The 16,900-nt window shown below is 39.6% G+C and overlaps 3 protein-coding genes across 3 annotated transcripts; 2 read left to right on the forward strand and 1 right to left on the reverse strand. All coding sequences in view use genetic code 12, as the record gives it.

Moving 5' to 3' along the window:
- Positions 1-93: 93 nt before the first annotated feature.
- MON2 (Mon2p) lies at positions 94-7,268 on the forward strand (the record flags this gene model as incomplete). Its single annotated transcript, XM_064919697.1, has 2 exons — positions 94-1,750; positions 2,521-7,268. The coding sequence occupies 2 exons, from the start codon at positions 94-96 to the stop codon at positions 7,266-7,268; spliced, it is 6,405 nt and encodes a 2,134-aa protein (XP_064773604.1).
- A 2,338-nt stretch (positions 7,269-9,606) lies between these two features.
- On the forward strand, positions 9,607-13,548 carry CHS3 (chitin synthase). The gene has a single exon (XM_064920305.1). The coding sequence runs from the start codon at positions 9,853-9,855 to the stop codon at positions 13,438-13,440; it is 3,588 nt and encodes a 1,195-aa protein (XP_064773605.1). The 5' UTR covers positions 9,607-9,852; the 3' UTR covers positions 13,441-13,548.
- Positions 13,549-14,852: 1,304 nt separating this feature from the next.
- Positions 14,853-16,606, reverse strand: OP4 (Op4p). Its single transcript, XM_064920304.1, has one exon. The coding sequence runs from the start codon at positions 16,336-16,338 to the stop codon at positions 15,112-15,114; it is 1,227 nt and encodes a 408-aa protein (XP_064773606.1). The 5' UTR covers positions 16,339-16,606; the 3' UTR covers positions 14,853-15,111.
- Positions 16,607-16,900: the final 294 nt, after the last annotated feature.

Below are 16,900 nucleotides of genomic sequence, written 5' to 3' on the forward strand. Positions count from 1 at the left end.
AGATGGAGTGTACTACTCTTCTGAGAAGTGAATCGGGCAGTGTCCTTGTTTAATACGCGACAGCGTAAATAAGGAATGCCGGAACTGATCGAAATGAAATCTAAGATGGAAGATAGTTCAGTCGCCAATTTTCAATTGCAGGCAGCTTCAAAAGACTCTGGAGAAAAATCACCAGATGTCATTTCCCAATCTAAATTAAAAACCTTTTTCACTGATTTCAAAATTGCTGAAGATGCTGAAGAGTTAGAGAGCGGAGTCAAGATTACAGCTATAGATGATAATCTCAAGGACTATCAAGTCAAGTTAATTGCGTTGGGATCATGTATCGGTAGTGGTTTATTCATTTCCAGTGCACAAGCCATTGCTACAGCAGGTCCTGCTGGTTGTTTGATTGGCTATTCCATAGTTGCGTTTCTTATTTTCTTCATTGTCCAATCATTAGGAGAATTGACTAGCTCCTACCCAGTAAGAGGCAATTTCTTGGCGTACAACTCAAGATTTTTGGATCTGTCCTGGGGCTTCGCAATGAATTGGAACTACTGTTTGCAATGGCTCATTACCACTCCTCTTTCATTGGTCTCGGCATCGTTAACAATTGAATTTTGGCAATCAAGCATTAATCCCGCTGCATGGGTGGCTATATTCTATGTCATTATCTGCTCCATCAATATTTTTGGTGTTAGAGGCTATGGCTACGGAGAATCTGTCTTTTCAACTATCAAAGTTCTTGGAATTCTTGGATTCTGTATCTTAGCTGTTATACTCATTGCCGGTGGAGGAGATCAAGGTTACATAGGTGCTAAGTTTTGGCACAATCCAGGTGCATTTGCCTATTCTTTTCATGGAGTATGCAACACACTAGTCAATGCTGCATTCAGTTTCTCTGGTACAGAGTTAGTTGCAATTGCTGCTGCTTCGTCTCCAAATCCTCGTAGAGCATTGAACAAAGCCATGAAGCAAATATTTTGGAGAATCACTATCTTCTACATGCTCGCTATTGTTTTGATTTGCTTTTTAGTACCTTACAATGATCCATCGTTGATGGGTAATTCAGGGTCTTCTGCCTCACCATTTGTCATTGCTATTAGAAATGGTGGTATTAAGACATTACCTTCAATTTTCAATGTTGTAATCTTACTTTCCGTACTTTCGGTAGCCAATGCCAGTGTATTTGCTTCCTATAGGCCATTGGTCGCTTTGGCAGAGGCCGGTCATGGTCCTAAGTTCTTGGCATATCTTGATAGAAAGGGAAGACCAATTTACTCAATCTTGATTGCATTAGCCTTTGGCTTAATGGGATTCGTTTGTGCCTCGCCCAAACAAGCCATCGTTTTTAACTGGTTGATGTCTCTTAGTGGACTTTCTACCATTTTCATTTGGTTTTCCATTTCGTTGGCACAAATCAGAGTTAACTATGCTTGTAAAGTCCAAGGAATTTCCCGTAACAATGTACCATTCAAGGCTTTTGGTGGTGATTATGGAGCATACTTCTCTTTGTTTGTCAACTTCTTAATTTTGGTAGCTCAGTTCTACGTTGCATTGTTCCCAATTGGTGGAGGAAACTTGGATGCTGGAACTTTCTTTCAACTTTACCTTGCTGCTCCAATCATCATTTTCTTCTATGTTATCGATAAAATATGGACCAGAAGCTGGAGCTTATACATCAAGGCTGAGGATATGGATATTACTACCGGGAGAAATATTGTTGATGTGGAGCTTTTGACCCAGGAGCTTTATGAGGAGAAGTCTCGTTGGAAGGAGAAGCCATGGTACTACCGATTCTTCCACACCTGGTGCTGATTTCGAAGACAAGACCTCACCAGGTATGCATTTTTCATTTTATGTATTATTAGATTTGAAGTTTTGTTACGAATAAACGAGCACATCATCATGGTATTCTTTCATCCACATGCTAAAGTGTAGTGTAGAGTAGTTATCACCGTATTATCACCATTTCAACTCCATTTTATCAACAAATTATCAACATATTATCACCACTCTATCAACATATTATCAACATATTATCACCACTTTACCACCTTTTTATCACCACTTTACCACCTTTTTACCACCATATTACACCACTTCACCACCATATTACACCACTTCACCACCACTTCACCACCACTCTACCACCTTTTTATCACCGTTTTATCACCACTTTATCACCACTTTATCACCACTTTATCACCACTCTACCCCCAACTTACCACACCGTCCTACTCCCGCCTTACCCCCAACACCATCTTACCACACCATCTTACCCCTGCGGCCATGCTGTATCCTATAGCTGCAAAATCCTGTAGATAACCCTACACCCAAACCAACCATACTGCATAATATACTCCTTCATTCCAACTCTAATCACGTGCACTATGAGCCCTTTGAAAAAGACAAATAACACAGTTCTCCATAGTTAACATGACTACAATGATAGTTAGTATATCTCAGCATTGGAACCGTATCGCATAATGGGGAGTGTGCAGCAACTCACGGTTGACCTCACTAACCTATCTGTAGAATCAAAACGTAGATATGGGGACATTAAACAGGGTTGCGATCGGGCTTTAAGTGATCTTAAGGTGTATCAAGCGGTTAAACAGATCCAAGATATCACCAATGAAGTACATAAAAAGGATATAATAACGCCATTTATTGCGTCTTGCAAGACAGGGAATGCCAAAATTACGACAATTTCCATTCCAATCATCCATAGATTGATAATGGGTGGAATTGTACCAGTGGACGTTTTGAATGAATTGGTAGATGCCTTGGTGGAAGCATCTCATTTGGGCGTAGATATCCAATTGAGAATATTACAATGTCTTCCCACTTTGATGCAAACATACAATTGGGAATTTACTGGAAAATTGCTAATTAAGTTACTTCTGTTATGCTCAAGTTTGACCACGAATAACAAATCTACAGTAGTGATCAACACGGCTTCAGCTACCCTCCAACAATTGTTCAGTAATGTTTACGACAAGTATAAGGAGAGCGAAGAGACGGAGAAAAGCGTAGAAATCAAAATTGACAATGATAGCACAGTAAAGGTGGATGCAGTAGCTTTTGAAGGATTTAACATCTTCCTGGACTTATGTCATATCATAGAAAACGAAAAGGTCACATACTTCGATGATAGTATAAACATGAAAGTCACCTCGGTTTTGGAAATCATTGAAAACTTAATAACAGGCCATAGAGATGTGTTCCATTCTCACCAAGAATTGGCTTATTTGTTGAGAGTAAGAGTCATTCCTTCGCTTTTAAGAGTTCTTCATTCTCCACACAAAAGCTTTCCGCTTGTAACACGAACTATGAGAATCTTGCATGTTCTCATGGCTACCCAGTTGACCAACTTGGAAATTGAAAGTGAGATTGTCTTGTCATTCTTGAACCATATCTTGCTAAACAATGATGCTGGTTCAGACATTGACCATTGGGAAAAGATATTGGTTTTGGAAATGTTCAAGTCCTTGTTCAACGACTTCAACGTCTTGAAATCAATATATGAACTCTACGATAACAACGACAGAAAAAAGAACGTTATCCATGAATTAATTTCGATTTTGAGTACCTATTTACTGTACAATTCGTATCTCACAAATGACATTGTGAAACCGCTACCTAAATTACCTACAGGCGCTGGGTCGGCTTCAACTCAACAGGGACCTTATCCAATATACCTATCAAAGACTCTGTCTAATATGAAGACGCCTGTACTAGACCACTTGGATAAGACGGAACCACCATATGTAATTCCTCAGACTTATCCAGTCTATCTCATCTTCAACATTCTTTTAGCATACACTGACGGAATTGCTGAATTTGTCCAGTCGTTGTCGAATAATTCTGATCCAAGTAACTTGGAAGCAGATGTTGATTTTACTAATGCTTTCATAGAATCGACCTTTTCAGAGATTTCGTCATTGTTTGACCAGTTCATATACATGCTGATGGATGACGAATCATTCCATTTCTTAATCCGATCACTCCAAAGATTCACTCACACGTCAGGCCTTCTTGGCCTCGGCAAGTTGAGGGATAGATTGCTAATTATTTTATCTACAGCAATTACCAGAAACGAAACTAGTGCAGATTCCATAGCGCCTAGCCCAAATCCAAACACATTTCAAGAACAAGGGAAACAACTTCTAGCATTCGGAGAATCTATAGTAGAGTCATTTAGTTCAACAATACAGCCTCAAAACCAAGGCGATGTATCTACGAATGGATCGACACCCCAATTATTGAGATCAAGGTACTTTAACAGCAGGCATGTGACGTGCTTAAGAGCATTAGCAAATCTTGCTGTTTCGTTGGGTTCAACCTTGCAAGGATCTTGGAGAATAATTTGGATCACTTTTCAATGGTGTGATTACTTCATTGACGGTCCGGATGAATACAGTGGATATCAAAACAGCAAATTCAAGCATTTTTCAGAATCCATGCTTCCACAATTATCTGCTCTGGATATTAACAATTTTGATCTCTCGAGGAAGAAAATCTTTGACAGTCTTAATGAATATCAAATTGAGTCATTCCAACATTTGCTAGAAGCATTGATAGGTCTATCTGATTCCCTGTTCAACTCGGACGACGGCAGGGTTTTGCAGGAGTTTGATGAAAAGAAACCCGACGACGAATTAATTGACGATGATCTTGTTGTGTGCCCTTATAACAAAACATACTATCTCACAAAATTAGTTAAGATAGCTCAACTTGATTCAAAATTGCACTTTATTCAGTCAGATAGATCTTGGGACCTTTTGTGCAACTATTTTGTAAATTTAGGAGCAAGAAGAGATCTCGGATACAATCTCCGGATGTTCATAATTGCAAACTTCAACCGCGTCATCAACTCTATAGCCGATCAGGGTTTCAAATCAGAAAAGGAGGATATAATTCATAAAACATCCGATAAATCATTGGAGGGTTTAAGCAAATTTCTCGATGGCGTATTCAAATTAGGACTTCCCCAGGAATTGTTGGTATTGAACTGTGAGACAGAAATTCACCTCGCAGCATTAACTACCTTGCATGAATTAATTGACAAGTATGACACGTATTACCAGCACTCTTGGCAGGCTGTGTTCACTATCTTGAATACTCCATTTAAGACAGTTGGTGCAGATAATGAAGATGGCAATTTGAGCGAAAAAATACGATTATTGATCGAAAAGTCATTTGATACTTTAAAATTGATTTTAGATGAATTTGTGTCTTCTCTCCCTTATAGTCAATTGAAGTTACTCATTGATACGCTATTCAACTTCTGCTCACAAAAATACGATTTGAATATTTCATTCAGTTCTGTGAGCTATTTTTGGTTAATCAGTGACTCCGTTAAGTCAAGAATCAGTAAGGTGCCAGAGATTGAGGTTGATGCCTTAAATGAAGTTTTAGGAAAGATTCAAGTCGAGAGCGACTTAATCACGTATATTGAAACGCATAATTCCGATGAGACTTATTTATTTTATATTTTGGTTGATACTTATTTACTATCGAGTTTAGTCAAGTTGTCATTTGATACTCGTGCACAAGTGAGAGACGGGTCGATCCAGACGTTTTTTCAGATTATGGACGTTCATGGAAGTTTGTTGACTGCGTCAAAATCGTGGAACTTGGTCTACACAATAGTCCTCCCAAACTTATTAAACATAAAATTGGACTATAAGGAAAGCACGTTCAATACCAAGGAATGGCTTGAAAGTTTGAACTTGATCCTTTCAGGTTTAGTGTCTATCTACGATAAATTTATGATGGGCTTTAATGATATACCGTTTGCGATTCAAAAATGGGAGACTCTAATTGACTACTTTAAAGGTTTGCTTGAGTTGAAGTGGATTGAGTTGAACTTAAAGATTTTCAAATCTTTTAAGGACTTGTTGATACCATTTTCGAAATCTAATAGAGAACAGATAATTGAGTTTGACAGAATACGAGAGTTGTTGTTCAATTTCTGGACAAGAATCCCTGTTGAATATGACTTCATCAATCCTTCGTACCAGCAATCAATAACTGCGTTGATGGATTGCTTCCCTGCCTTGTTCCCATTGATAGCCAACAAATTCAGCTTAGATGAAGTCAATGCTGTGTTAAACTTGTTGAATAAATGTGCTAGGTATCCAATATTGCCAGATGCTCATTTAGATATCGCAAGACCTTCTAAATTGCAGAAGTCTGTAGTCACCAATTTAAAGATTATCGAAGTTGCTGATCCAAAAATACAATCTCAGATTATTCAACAATTGAGTAGCATTGTAACCTATCCATTTGGCACAAGGTCTACCATCGAACTGAAGTTAGGAAGCAATTCATTGATAACCAACAAATTCAAAATTCCAACATTCATTGCAGTTAGTCATTTGTCGTTAAAGCTATTGAAGGAGAAGTTGGATAAATTAGGTGACTTAACTATTTTAGTGGAAGATAGAGGAATCGAAAAGGTATTGAAGTCATTACTAGAAATTATTAGATCAAGATCGATCGGAATTGAAAACGAAGAAAAGGCTATATGGGTAGAGGCGAATGAGGCATTTAGGAGTATCGTTCTGAAATTGGTTGAATTGCCAAGCGTGGGGAATGATATTGAAATTTGCAAATTGATGATAGACGGAGTAAAAACGTGTCTTGAAAAAGGCAATGAGCAAAAGTATGAACATGAAACCATTAACATAAAACAATATCATGATTTGACTACCATTATTTTTCCAAGTTTGCTTGCCAATCCAGAGAATGAATTGTTGATAGACGAGTTTGTTGAAAATATCTATACGAACTCGTATTTATATGAATTTGATGAGTTGGAATTGTCATTCATTGAAGAGACAAAGGGGTCAACTGATGAATTGATCGAACTATTTTCTTCATTTGATTTTAATGCTTCGTTTGGTTCAACACAGCGACTTGTGAAATATGCGAATAAACTGACGAGATTCAATTGCTTGCAAGAGTTGATCAAGTTTTGTCATGAGCCTGATAATCAACAATTGAATGTAAGCAGCCAGAAGTTCTTCGCATGTCGTTCTTCACTAAGTTTGCGCAGGTTCATCAGCGACGAAAGGCTCTTATTCAAGTGCCCGATTTCGAAAATTCAGGAGCAAGAGATCATTATTATATTACAAGGCTTGAGTGGAATGGAGGTGAAGCCAGAAAACAAGGCCAACTACCGCAAGTTATATCCTTTGGTAATAAAGTTGGTTCCATTTGCATCTAGAATCAAGGGACTAGACGAGTTGATTGAAAAAGTTTTGCATAGATTTTAACGAGGTACAGTATATATACATTTAATTAATAGACAAATGTTACTAAAGTGAAGAGAAAATGAAAGAAGTTTTTTGTCTTCTTTCAAACTTACAGGTATCCCTCCACTTAATTGCTGTTTACTTCATGACTCTAACTAGTTTATGAAGAGAAGACGTCGTAAAGGAACAAAACAACTGAATTGAATTGGTTAGAGAGTTGCAACCAGGCATCCGGTTTATTGAATTGACTAGAGTGTTGCAACCAGGCGTCCGGTTTAGTGAAGGTTTTTATTGTAGAGGCATGGATGTATCCTGATAGAAGGACATAGACGCCTCGACTTCTAAATATAGTCATTTTCGGCTGCACTTCGCTCTCCTTGTAATGCAGGTTTAATTTCATTAAACTCTATTTTGTTCTATTGTACCACCTAAAGTATGTCAAAGGTTTACTGTCTTTGAAGGAATGGAAGATACGGTTGAGGCGGTAATAACGATCTGTTGTCTGGTGTGACTATATGAGTCTAATATTCTCTTCTTGCCGTCAAAAAATCATAATTGAGAAAGAAAGGAGTATACCAATTAGAAATATTTTTTTTTATCCCTATCACCAGGTGATTATTTAATTAAAATCACTTTTATATGTTCACCCCATTGCCTCCTCCGAAACCACCAAAAATCTCCGAGTCCAGCTGTCATGACTTGGCAGGCACCTTGCATTAGGTAGTCAAGCTGTCTCGATTGTTGAGGTTACGGCTAAATAGTGTGTAGGTCCAAATAGAGAACCTTTATGATTGAACTGGAAGAGGACATGAGAGAGACATTCTGTACGTTAATATAGAGCTGATCTGAAAGTTGTATGCACAGCTAACTGCAAGGTCGAACCTTGACCTGTGTATTATTCGGTATACTACCATTGTTTATTTATGTTATTTTGTTATTATTTATTTATTTTCATCATTAAGGCAGGAATATTATATTTTACAGTATTTGGAGAGGGAATTAGGAGTATGACATGTAAATGGAAGATTGTAAAGTATGTGTATATTGCAAAGTATGGGAATACTGGGTAAGAGAGGGAATGTTCATCAGTGAATGTGTGCTTGTATAGCTAATACTGCTACAGTTGGTAGTGAGATATGACTTCACTGTAGAGGACGCTGTGTACTATGTATTATGTATTATGTACTATGTGTCTTCTATGACTGCCATTCAGACAGATATCCTACTAGTCTCTCGATTTAGCAATATTACTCCATTTGCTGCATATTCCTGTATTTGCCAGGTTATATATAGAAGTTGTAGTGAAGATCGCAAGAGAACGATTCTTTTTCGAGCCAAAGGAGGCGTTAATGATCCCATGTTAATGTATTGGGATGTATTGGGAGGGGCGTTCCATAGATTTCATCCAGTGAGAAGGAATATGCTAAAGTATTAGCTATGTGGTATACTATATGGTATACACCAATAATGCTAAATATTATCAGAGAGTGCAGTATACTCTATGAACTATACACTATACACTATACATTATATAATATCATTATATTCTATATTTTATCACTATACACTTCACACTATACTCTGTACACTAATACTATACTTTATACACTAATACACTATACACTATCTTATACTATACACTGTATATCTTTATACTATACACTATATATTTATACTATACACTATATATTTATACTATACACCATACACCATACATCATACACCATACACCATATACTACACTATACACAATATCTTACACCATACACTTCACATACACCAAGAATATACTACATTACTACATTACACCATTTATCCAGATCTATTTTAAATACAATTATAATATATGATATATATAAATACATCTATGCATATCTACATATCTACATATCTACTCTTACATATACATAACAACCGTTATAACAAACATCACTCATCAACCCTTATACTCCCACCCACCACCACCACCTCCCTCCACTCCTCTACACGTCCCTGTTTCACCTCTCCCCCCTCCGCCATACTAATTTTACAAAAAGGGACGGAAAAAAAACATCACAAAGAAAATTTTGTTACTACAAAATCGCAGCAGATCACTGAGTGTTTGATTTTGTAAACCAGTTTCTTTCTTCAGTGTCAGTCCGGATCTCCAGCAAAGTCATCCGTTCCGTGGTACCTTCGGCTTATAAAGACACTGTGGAACCAGTTTCAGCATCGAAACCGCCATTCGTTCAGTCGTTCCATCGGACTCTATCTTTTCTCTACTTCGCTTTCCCCCTATAGTTAGCATCATTCCGTTGTGTTGCTTGTTAACCGCCGTATACAAGTGGACGGATTTCTTAGGTTAGAATCGTGTTTCAGCGTGCCTGATAACTTCCAGCACCGAATTACCATCCATCGGACCTCTACTACCACTTTACAACTTCGTGGTTAGCCCTTGACGCCTCTACGCGACACGTCGTCCACAGCCCCCTGTTACCGTCATTATACCAACTCTGCCCAGTCATATCCAGACCATTACTGCAACGAGTTGAAACTGCGGCTTTCCATCGGCTCTAAAGTTAGTTTACCCCCTACATTCCATTTATTCATATAGAAATACTTCATCATGTCGTTCCGTAACTCTGCATCGTCGAACTCCAAATACCAAGAGTTTGACCCGGAGACCGGAGAAATCGGCCGTAAGCGTTCTCTTGTCCGCCCAGAGAGATCCAGAATCGACCCAGATCATCCTAGATTCCATTATACCCAAGTTACGAACCAAGAATCGGATCACTTGAAGATTCAACCGTCATCCACAGGTCTTGACCCTCAGACTCAGGACCATCTCAGTCCTTCCAGATCATTCCAGAGCGTCAAGCCTACTACAACCAACCAAAGTAATATTAAGCGTAAAAGCGACGACGACGAAGGAATTCCATTAATGGACATCCATAATTCTTCTCCAGGCAGTGACCTAAAGGGCGGTGTTGAAGTCTTTGGTCTTAACGATGAAGTCTCCAACGATTACGAGTCCTCACCAAGAAAGAATAAGGTCATTGCGAAACCAATAAGAGCTCCTTTTGTTGAAGATGAGGAGAAACCTAAACACAACATCTACTTCTGGAAGGTGTACTGTTACATAATCACCTTTTGGGCCCCAGCTCCTCTTTTACGTCTCTTTGGTTTGAAGACTAAGGACCGTCAATTCGCATGGAGAGAGAAGATAGGTCTTATCTCTTGTATCCTCTACATTGCTGCTTTTGTTGCATACTTGACTTTCGGTTTTACTAGAACTGTATGTTCTGCCAAGAACACCAGAATGAGAGTTAACCATGTGAATAACGGTTACCTCATTATCAACGGGCGCTCCTTTGACCTTACTTCTTCCAGACATCCTCAGGCGGCTGGAATCCAAGCAGGTTCCAATGTTTTATATCCTCCAATTAATGCTGGTGGTATGGACGCTTCCTTTCTCTTCCAAAATGTTAACGGTAACTGTAAAAACTTGATTGTTCCTAGAGACAACTGCACCATTCCAACCAATGATGACAAAGACTTAGCATGGTATATGCCTTGCCGTCTCTTCAACCAGGATGGTAGTTCTGAAGTCAACAGATCCAAGGCTTTCTACGATGGTTGGGCTTGTCATACAAGTGCTATCTCCAGAGAAGCCTATTACAATTTAGATGTAAGTGGAGATGTTTATTTTACATGGGACGACATCAAGAACAGTTCAAGAAATTTGGTAGTTTATTCCGGTAACGTGTTGGATCTTGATTTACTTAACTGGATTCAAAGTGATGATGTTACATATCCTGCATTATTCGATAAATTGAGAGACGACAAGACTTATCATGGACATGATGTTTCGCTTGTTTTAACAAACTCCGATGAGAGACAAGCAGCTAGATGTCTTACCGAGATCATAAAAGTGGGTACCATTGACTCCGACACCATCGGATGCATTGCTTCCACTATTGTATTGTATGTATCATTGGTATTCATTCTTTCCGTTGTGGTTACTAAATTTATAATGGCTTGTTATTTCCGCTGGGTCATGTCCAGAAAACAAGGAGCTACTGAGATTGACAATAAGTCAATGGCACAGAGAGAAAAGGAAATTGAGAATTGGGTGGATAATCCTAACTCTGCAATTGGAGCACAAATCAAGACTGTCCCAGTCAGAGCTAGAGCAAACTACAAGGCTGCCAAAACTAATAGACAGAGTGTCTTCATCAAGGCTCAGAACAGATTGTCATTGACACCTACTGCTGATTTGACGCAGTATTATGACAACCCTGGTGCGTTGTCTGAGACCTTTAAGTACACGACTATGACAACTCAGGCTGCATTATTGGGTCACAAGGTGAAGAAGAATGGCTTGAAAACAGCCGGAACAAGAACATCTGTTTTCTATCTGAATGACCAGGGCTCTTCCACGGATTTGTTGTCGAGACCTACTTCTGCCTATAACCCATTCGAGGGCTTCGAAGACTCCTTCCCAGTTAAGTCATTATCTCCTGATATCATTCATCCTGATGTTGTTCCACAACCACCTGTTGAATACCAACCTTTTGGTTACCCATTGGCCCATGCATTGATTTTGGTTACTTGTTATTCCGAAGATGAGGATGGTATCCGTACTACTTTAGATTCTATTGCTACTACTGACTACCCCAACTCCCATAAGCTTGTTGTTGTGATCTGTGATGGTCTTATCAAGGGTTCTGGAAACGACAAAACAACTCCCGAAATTGCTTTAGATATGATGTCCGATTTTACAATTCCTCCAGAAGAAGTTCAACCACTCTCCTATGTTGCAGTCGCTCAGGGTAGCAAACGTCATAATATGGCCAAGGTTTACGCTGGATTTTACAAATACAATGATTCCACGATTCCTCCTGAAAAGCAACAGAGAGTTCCAATGATTACAATTGTTAAGTGTGGTACGCCTGAAGAAGCTGGCTCCGCAAAACCAGGTAACAGAGGTAAGCGTGACTCCCAAATCATTTTGATGTCCTACCTCCAGAAAGTTATGTTTGATGAAAGAATGACTGATCTTGAATACCAAATGTTAAACTCTATCTGGAGAATCAGTGGTTTGATGTCTGAATATTATGAAATTGTTCTAATGGTTGATGCCGATACAAAAGTCTTCCCTGATAGTTTGACCCACATGTGCGCCGAAATGATTAAAGACCCTTCGATCATGGGCTTGTGTGGAGAAACGAAGATTTCTAATAAATCGCAAAGTTGGGTTACTGCTATTCAAGTCTTCGAGTACTACATCTCGCATCATCAAGCGAAAGCATTTGAGTCTGTGTTTGGTGGTGTAACGTGTCTTCCAGGTTGTTTCTGTATGTACCGTATCAAGGCTCCGAAGGGTTCTGATGGTTACTGGGTTCCTATTTTGGCCAATCCTGATATCGTCGAGCGTTACGCCGATAACAATGTTGATACTTTGCACAGAAAGAATTTGTTATTATTAGGTGAGGATCGTTATCTTTCATCCTTGATGTTGAGAACGTTCCCAAAGAGAAAGCAAATTTTTGTACCTAAGGCTGCGTGTAAGACTGTCGTTCCTGACAAGTTCTCAGTTTTGCTTTCTCAACGTCGTCGTTGGATTAACTCTACTGTGCATAATTTAATGGAATTGGTTTTAGTGAAAGACTTGTGTGGTACTTTCTGCTTCTCCATGCAATTCGTTATCTTCATTGAATTGGTTGGTACCTTAGTGTTGCCTGCTGCCATTGCTTTCACTATCTACGTCATCATTGTTGCCATTATTTCCAAGCCTACTCCAATCTTGTCCTTGGTCCTTTTGGCTATCATTTTTGGTTTGCCAGGTTGTTTAATTGTGATAACAGTTTCGTCACTTTCTTATATCATTTACTTTTTCATCTATCTCATTGCATTGCCAATCTGGAACTTTGTCTTGCCTAGTTACGCCTACTGGAAGTTCGATGATTTCAGTTGGGGTGAAACAAGAACAGTCGCGGGAGAAGCGAAGGGAGATCACGGTGCATCAACTGGTAAATTCGATTCGTCCTCAATTGTCATGAAGAGATGGAGAGAATTCGAGAGAGATCGCAAAAACAAAGAAACAGTCGGCAATAAATCCGGTTTGGCTGTACCAGGAGCCACTTGGGATCCATCCAACTCAGAAAAATTGTTAGATGAGACTTATTCTGAAGGTTCAACTTCTTCGCCATGAGCATAAAACTGCTGGACCATCCAGCTAGCATATAGAGCATTTTATTTATTATACCAAGTTGTTTGTCTTTTATATACCAAAGCGACAATTATTTTAGTTCTTGACTACTGTTTAGTGCAGCTTTAAATTGTAGCTTCTTATATTCCCTAATACTATCCAGTACATAAACGATTAATAACATTTAGCCCTCCAGGCTAATAACGAAATGAAATTTGACTATATATCGATACAGCTCCACCCTTCTTCTAAATCACAATCGGGCAGAGTAGAGTATCCTGAGGATTGTTCTGCTTCGTTGGAACTCTTCATCCCCAGTCTTAATCACTCGGATACCACCTTAGAAGTGGATCCTCAAAGTTGGTGATTTGATCGAACTGTTAGTTGAAGATGGTGGCGAGCCACCCTTACGGATGTGGATCTCCTTGAACTTTTCCAATCTCCAAGTGGTGGGAGCTCTTTTGAGGGATGGTTTGAAGGCCGATCCCGGTGTCTCGAGTGCTTCAAGCATATTATTGTTGGATATTTGTGTCTGTAAACTTTACAAGAGTAGTGATCTTGCTGTCCTGAGAGAAAGAAAATGAAAAGTTTAATGGTCTCCTGATTTAGGGAGCCATCGACATTTTATAGAATGCCGAAGAAATAAGCAGAACGACAGATGTAAGGGGGGTTGAGTACTTACCGATAGAGAAATTAATTAAGACGGCCTACGACGCCTCAAATTAATATGGATCAGGAATGTTACAAATATCTGAATTGATTTAAACTTAGACGGATTTACAAATTCCATACCATCCAGAGGCGCATCCCATATTGCGTAGTATTTTTAGGCTCATCAGCCCCACGTAACAACAGCACCTCCCTAAAGCATGCTCCTCGGCGTCACTTCTAGGACTCCACTATTTCATGTTCCACTTATTAAAGTGCTTTAGTCGAAAATCAGAACTAAATTGAGAATCCGAGGTGCAAACGTACATATCACGAAGAAACTTCTGGCCACCACTATGTACCGTATGGGCGATGGTGTCAACGAATTTCGGGTGGTTGCCAAGTGGATCATGGCTTCGCATTCCAGCTCAAATCTCAAGTTTGGAATGCGCTCCGAGGAATGTAAATTCTGGTGTGTATGTTTAATTGTCATAAGAATCGTGCCCATTATTTCTTCTATTGGAAGTGAAATTTATGTCACTATGCAAGTAATATACTCCATTTGAACTGGATTTCCCGATTAGGCAATTGGAACAGATTTTTTTGCAGCTGGTTTTGTGATGGTTGCCTCATAGTGGAAATGAGCCATTGGGGGGATTGAGATTGTAATGACCTCTATAGTGTATGGTGGCACTTGAAATTTCTTACCGAAGAAGGTTCTTTCGTAACATTTTATTTAAAAAACTGTAAAACTAATATATAAAAAAGAAGAATTAAATAAAAACAAGGCAGAGTGACTGTGACGTGCCACTCGATTAAGGTGAAAATCAACGTCTAAAGAACCGATTAGAAAGGAAGGAGTCATGACGAACTGTGAGTTTAACACTATGCTGTGTTCGTAAACTTTTTTTGATTTTAAGGGTATTTATCCAACTGTACTAATAAATATGGGACATTAAGTTTCTTCGTGTAGTAGTTGAATTGAAAAACTCTAGTGGGCGTGACTATAGCTTTTCTTTAGTACAATTAGTAGACTCTTCTCTTCTTGAGACCCAAGTTTCCTGAGATTTGGTTGGCAGCACCAACAAGTTGGTTAAGACCACTGGTGAGGTCGGTAGCAGCTGGAGCAGCAACTTGAGTGTTTGGAGTTCCACCGTAAACGTTGATCAAAGATTGAAGAACGGCGTCGTTACCAGCAGAAGGCACTGGGGCAGCTGGAGCGGTAGTGGTAGTTGGGGCCTTAGCGGCTGGAGCAGCAGCTGGAGCAGCAGCTGGAGCGGCAGTGGTGGCAGCCTTTGGAGCAGCAGCGGCAGCAGCGACTGGAGCAGTTGTGGCAGTTGTGGTGGTGGAGGTTGGAGAACCGGCTAAGTCAGATGGGGAAACATCACCGGATGCGAGGGCACCAGCGAAGAACTTGGCAATGGCACCAATGTAAGTACCACCGTTGTTCTCCAAGTAAGTCAAAAGCTCATTCAAGAGACCAGAGCTCTTAGCCCAAGAGTAGACATCACCGATGAGGACGGCACCGTTCTTAAGAGCAGAAGTTAAGAAAGCAATGGATTGTTGTGGGTTGGCCAAAACCTTGTTGACCAAGTCAGATACAATACCAGAGTTCAGGATTTCTTGAACAATGTAAGAAATGATAGAAGCAAGATCTCTCTTGTCCAAGTAGTCAGCGTCGAGGTCTCTCTTAGCTGCTGGAGTTGGAGTTGGAGCAGCAGCTGGAGCAGCAGCGGTAGTCTTGGTACCAGAACCCCAGTTAGTAATTAAGTCGACGGCACTAGAGAAGATAGACTTGGCAACGTTAATGAAAGCAGTCTTCAAGTCAGAGTCGTTGATCAAGGTGTTGAAAACGTTACTGATCAAACCAGAGTTCCAGATGGCGGAAAGTAAAGCTGGAGCTTGGACAACAGCAGTTTGAATAGCAGACTTGATAATGGCACCAATGGAGCTGGCAATTTGTGGGTTAGAAGTCAAACCATCCCAGACTTCACCAATGATACCAGAGTTGAGCAAAGCACTGATCAAAGACCCAATGGCACTGTCAGCTCTCTTGTCAAGAGCAGCTAATTCATCACCATCGACTAAGTCTCTCTTTTGCTTTAAGGACTTGATTTCCTTCAAGATTTCCAAAACTTCGTTGACGTCAGCTCTCTTAGCAAGAGATTGTTCAGAAATAATTGGGGCTGGAGCAGCGGAAACTAAGGCAGTGGTGGCAGCAAGAGCCAATAAGGTGGTGTTAGCTAACTTCATTGTATATATGTATTGAGTTCTGGATTGAAAGGAGAAGACTGTTGATTACTTCTTGTAGTTTGAATGATAGAGAAAAAGAAAGTTTTAGAATCCAAACTGGGAAGGATTTTGGAACGTATTTATATTTCATCTTTCTCTACTAACTTCAGCCAGTCGAGATACAAATTTACGGCAAACCTACTGTGTTCCTTAGTTAGGAAGGAGTAAAGACATCCCGCTCTCCACCTTGCAATCGATTCAAATAGGTAGTTTTTCAATTTTAGTAGCGATTCGTGTTACACGAATTTCCTATTTAGGTAATGTGATTGAAAATTGATCAAAACCTGCCCCAACCTCGATTGCCCAAATAGGAAAGTTTTTATGGAACAATATTATATACAGGCGGCACAGTAGATGTCTCTCCATACATTAGTCGTAGCACGGTAATACCTAAAGCCTTTATTACCAACTATAGTTAACACCAAGCGGTGTCTGTAGCATCTGTTTCATCGCCTCCTGCAATTTCCCCATGATGATTAAAAAGTTTCGTGGCGAGGAGTGCGTTTTAGCGCTTTTGTACCAC

This window comes from Scheffersomyces xylosifermentans (genome assembly GCF_036884685.1).
Source record: "Scheffersomyces xylosifermentans strain CBS 12540 chromosome Unknown RJT20scaffold_5, whole genome shotgun sequence".
NCBI classification, from domain to species: domain Eukaryota; kingdom Fungi; phylum Ascomycota; class Pichiomycetes; order Serinales; family Debaryomycetaceae; genus Scheffersomyces; species Scheffersomyces xylosifermentans.